This window comes from Rhea americana, unplaced genomic scaffold, assembly GCF_003343005.1.
Source record: "Rhea americana isolate MKP2758 unplaced genomic scaffold, rheAme1 scaffold_258, whole genome shotgun sequence".
In the NCBI taxonomy this organism is placed as follows: domain Eukaryota; kingdom Metazoa; phylum Chordata; class Aves; order Rheiformes; family Rheidae; genus Rhea; species Rhea americana.
Window position 1 is genome coordinate 1,007,959 of NW_028186377.1, and position 5,269 is coordinate 1,013,227.

At 38.4% G+C, this 5,269-nt stretch overlaps 1 protein-coding gene across 1 annotated transcript; it reads right to left on the reverse strand.

Annotated features, from left to right (window-relative positions):
• Positions 1–309: 309 nt before the first annotated feature.
• Positions 310–1,242, reverse strand: LOC146594487 (proto-oncogene Mas-like). The gene is made up of 2 exons (XM_085307409.1): positions 896–1,242; positions 310–631 (listed from the first exon to the last, which is right to left on the reverse strand). Exons 1-2 carry the CDS (start codon positions 1,240–1,242, stop codon positions 310–312), a joined length of 669 nt encoding a protein of 222 aa, XP_085163535.1.
• Between the last annotated feature and the right edge of the window lie 4,027 nt (positions 1,243–5,269).

Here is a 5,269-nt window from a genome sequence, read left to right on the forward strand (position 1 = left end):
CACATACACTTTTCTTCAAAACCTGAAGCTGAGTATTTCTCACAGTTCCGTGAGCTTGACTTATGTCAAGCTATTCTTCCCCTACCCCGTCTTGTGGGCAGTACTCCGCTGTACCTCTCCTTTCCACCGTGARAAGAGAGACTGATAGACTGTAGTCAGTGTAGAGTGGATCTCTAAATCTATAATACCCAGAGAAGAGTAACCTGGTCTGGCATAATGGGGTATTTGTAAGCTATAGAGTGACTCCCATTGCCAGGAACTTGCAACTAGACTCCCGGGTTTCTGACTCAGTCTTGACTGTTTCTGTTCTCAGATTGCTGTCTGTGTCCCATCTCTTAAGGCTCTCTGAAGCACTGTCTGAACTGGTTCCCTGAATCTCAGCCTGTTCTGGCCCCCTATGCAGAAGTAGACCAAAGGATTTGCACTRCTGTTCTTGATGTTGAGCAAAACAGAAATATAAACTAGTCTAGCTGATACCAATTCAGGAATCCAGTATTTCACAATGCTCATGAGTGTGACAGGCACGGCAAAGACGAGGAATACCATGATTGTAATGATGGTGGTGATGTAAAGCCTTGTTTGGGGCCTCTGTTGCAGAGGCCTCCTTTGGACAGTGATGAACAAGATCAAGCTGGAGAGGATCATGATGGGGGTAAAAATTAGGAAATTTAATACACAAGAGAATATAGCTATTGTATCATGTATCCTAGTGCCTTGGACTGCATGTCCTTCATTTTGGAAAAATACTCTGACCAGACAGGACAGAGTCCACAGAAAARTGTACATGTATGCTGAGAGATGTTTAGGCCAACTGCACTGGCATCATACTGGAAAAAGGACACTCAAACACTGCTCTGCACTGATGTCTGTCAAAAGAAAGAAACTAGTGTTGTACTCAAAGTAGAAAATGATGTCCACCACAAGACTGAGATAGATCTCTAAAACAGGTGAGTGCAGGTTCATTAGAATTAGCAATAAAGTAACAAAGCAGCTGAAGAGAAAGGTAAAATCGGCAATGATCAGGTTTAGGACATACATAGTGAATTTATTCCTCTTCATCTTGAAGCAAAGAAAACATAGGATGATACCGTTCCCACCTAAACCCAAAATGGTTGTGAGAAGCATAAAAGAGATAAAGACTATCTCCAGAAAAAATACGCTGTCCTCTGAGCCTTTAGGCTGGATTTCCTTAAGCTTTGATCTGTCTGTAATGAGGGACAACACAGTGCTTGATTCTATCATGGTCTCGCTTGAAGCATGATCTGTTTTCTCCTGTCGGCAAGAGAGGAATGTTCTTTCATCARTTCACAGTGGTTAAACTGATAGAGAAATATCAGTATCTGCTTGTGAAATATTTTATAAGTTTATAGATACTATAATTTAGAGTAACTGCAAAGAACTTAATTTCTCTTGAGTCCCATATATTGGGAAAAGAATAGTTCAAGTCTCTGAATGTTACCTTAATTAAACAAATTATACCTTGGAGCTAAAAGCTGATACACATTCTATACCACATATTATATTTCAGCTATTTTACTGAATAATTCCTAGTTCCCAGTTACAACAGTGTTTGAAAGATTTCATCCTAGACAAGAAAGGGAGAAGATAAAAGTAGTTTCTTACAGAGAGAAAGCTGTTTATCAGAGAGGTCTGCTGCAAAAGTTAGAACTAAAACTGCAAATTAAGCAAATGTTTAAGCTGATAATATTGGGCTGATGGCACAGCAGAAATTCTCATTTAAATGGCACTGTGTGCAAAGTAAATAACTAAAAACAAARCATGAAGTAGACCTACTGACCTTATTTCTGTGGATGAGCAATAGGAGTACAGAGCCCCAAAGCAATGAAAGATGCTTTTTCTCTTGYGATAAGAATCCAGCAAATGTGGAAGTGTTAGCAAATTATCTGTACGACAGTGTTCTTGTTGAAATACTAAGTACTTTTCATGGAAACCAATCTGATTTATTCATAACTATCATCAAAGTACAATTTCTTCACAGTTAGATAAAGTCTTGTTTGTCTAACTGAAATTTTAGTAGTTTCTTGGAGCACACAGTCACAAATCATTTGTGTCTCACTGTCTTAAAATGACAATTAATGAGTTGGGTTTATATATAAACATGGACAAGCATAACTGCGTAACTTGTAGCCTTATTTGGTCTAGCATTCTTTGATTTCCAGTATAGTTTGCTCATATTTATATAGGCTTGGGRAAAAAAATGGTTCTACAAAGCACCACACATCATTTATCCCCTTTTTGGTAATAACTGCTGATAATTTTCAATGCTTTGATGGATTGGGGCCTACAATTTCCACAAAAGTGATGAACTTCATTGCAATTTGTCTCCAAAGATTTGACTGGGGGTACAACACTGGTCCTTTCAGTTCTGGAGTACTGATTTCAATGGTTCCCAATATCCAGCAGAAAATGGCAGAAAGCAGCTAGCTTGTGGATCTGTTCAAGCCTTTTTGTGTCATAGGCCAGCACTCTATGAAATCCTTTGTGGCTTTCATATTTGAAGAGAAAATACTTTTTTCTTTCTCTCCACTCGTTCTTTCTCTCTCAGGCTATTATCTTAGGAGAAAAACAGGCTTTTGCCTGAGCRTATACTGGATGACTATTATTTCAGTGAGCAGTTCTATTCACAGTTTCAAATTAAGGCAGCTGCAGGTATTATGTCTGTAGTCTTCATTTTTGCCATGTTTCAGAACAGAGGAATTGTATTTCAAATTAGCTACTGCCAGCCTCTCTYCCTGTTGGTAAAGGTAAATACAAGAGGAGCAGTATGTTTACATGACTGAGAACAGAGCTTCCTAAGTACAACAACAAATACCTAGATTTGCATGGCTAAAGTGTAGCACAGTGTTTGACTGCATGTTGGGCAAAGATTTCTGTATACTTCCAGGCAACTGAGAACTGAGTCTGTGAGTGGAAAGCTGATTCAGACTGACTTCCTTGGAGAAGCTTAAATATAGTTCCAGATTTTTTCTCAGTTTAGGCTTTTTGTTATCTATAGCCTTTTCTGCTTTTATAGAGATTTAAAATGTTCTCAACTTCATACAGAAAGACTTTAAAGGGATTTGAAGGTGGGATTTCCTTATTCCACTTGCATTGTTTATCYCTTGTGTAGTGCAACTTGAGCCCTCAGCATATAGAAGTGCATCTAATGCATCTTATAAAGAGATGCTTCTCCAGGACAGTGGCCCTGCCTCCTGAGCTAGTTTCCTTAAAATGTGATTCAATTAAGTTTTCTTATAAATCCAGTGAACTGAAAAATAGATCTAGCAGATCATGTCGGTTATGACATATGAAATCAATATAATGACTCTCTTAATGAGTTTTATTTCAATGTCTATTATTGAAAAAGAACACAATTTCACATTGTCATTAAAAATAAAGGTTCAGGAAGGACAATTAGATCATGTACACTGGCCTGTAATATAACAGAAATAACTAAATCAACCCRAAGGAAAACACTGATTTCTCTTTCCATTGTGCTTAGGACAAAATAACAAGTTCAAATTAAAGCTAGAAAGACTGAAGTCAGAAATGTTTTTCAAACTTCTGAAGACTACAAAGACAGTCACAGTATGAGATTACCAARGAAGATTTCATAGTCAGATCACAAGCAGATTTAAAGAGTAGGTCAAACAAAATGGTTTATATGTTGTCAGACTTGCTGTGTGACAAGGGCAGATGGTAGGACCTCACAAAGTTCTGTTAAGCCCTGCTTTCTATATTGTATTTTGATTATTTTTGGATTAACTGTTTTTAAATCCTTCTCTATTTTCAGATGTATTTTATCAATAAACATTTCAAAGTGGTATCTTATTTAAAGTATGTCTTAATACAACATTTTGCCAAAGTAAAGCATTCTTTGAGAGCGTTTTTGTGGCAAAAACTCCATTTGTAGGTTTATTTGAGATGTTTGGAAAAAAACCCACTAAATTCTACTCAATGTTTTAATGAGATGGAACACTTCACATCTCAAAAAATGTAACACAAGAGTCCAAAGCAACAAAACTGCAGCGTTATAAAGGCCTTGAGTCTTTGCAGCAGTAAGGAATCAATGAAGCAAAAAAAAAAAAAAAAAAAAAAAACGTTCAGACAGGCCTGCCACATGTTTCCCCTGGAAAGAGAAGAAAATTAAAATCACACAGGATCCCTGCCAAAGTGATTTGAGGGAAGTTTCCTCCAAAACCCCAAACTCAACAACCAATGTGAGCAGTATATGGGGAAACGCCAGTGACATGTTGCTGTGCCACCTGCAAGCCTTGGCTCAGCCATGCGGGGACCCACTCCTGTCTCTAGCRGCAGTCTCTGACTAGTGCTCACTGCCATGATCTGCAGCCAAGGCTTGCAGGTGRTACAGAAACACATCACGGGCATTTCCCATACATCTGCTCAGATTGTGTCTGCCTCTGGCTACCTCTGCAAAGATTCCTGCCCTGCCTGCGTAAAGAGAGCTTGTGGCATGATTGAATAAGACCCACAGAAACTGATCTCATCGGTTTCAGAACATTTCCTAGCATGGTCTGTGGATCATGACCATATCCTCAAACGTGTGTGCACTTGCCAGATGTAATACRCTTGGTGCTTTGTCCTTCCTGGAGCCTCCACCACCCTCCAGAGCAAAGTCAGGCAGACACAGCAACGGCCRGAGAGGAACCACTGTCAGAGGATTTTTCATTACCCAACCATTCTACCTCCAGTATCTCAGCTGTCATCTTCAACGGAGACCTAGGCAGTGCTTTCATAAGATAAGGCTGAGAACTAAAAGTTCATAACTCTCCTGGACAGTAAATATCAAGGATTCAGGATTAGTGTGATGGCAGAAATTCTATGCCTAGTTAATTCTTCCACTCTGCTCCAGATAGTAATTTTTGCTTGAATTACAGCATTATCACCTCTATCACAAATGCCAACTGCTGTGTCTCTAAAATCACCTAAATTTATCTCAGAGCAATTGTTCCCAAAATGCTAGCTTGTAGATTTTGCTGCTATTACAGACTGCATTTTGTGTGCRTGTTGAAAGGTGTTCTTTAAAAGAAATTTTAAAAATTCCTAATTTACATACACCAGCTTACTACAACATACTGACTCATTCTTTCTTGYATTCAAATTCTCCAGTTCCAAGGGTTTCATAAAGAAAATATTCATTAAACTGTTTTATTCCATCTTTTGTCCACCTTTAGGAATGAAGACAGGCAAGACAAAATTCAAAGTGATCCTATTAGCATACAAACAAAACATGCAAAAAAACTCTGGT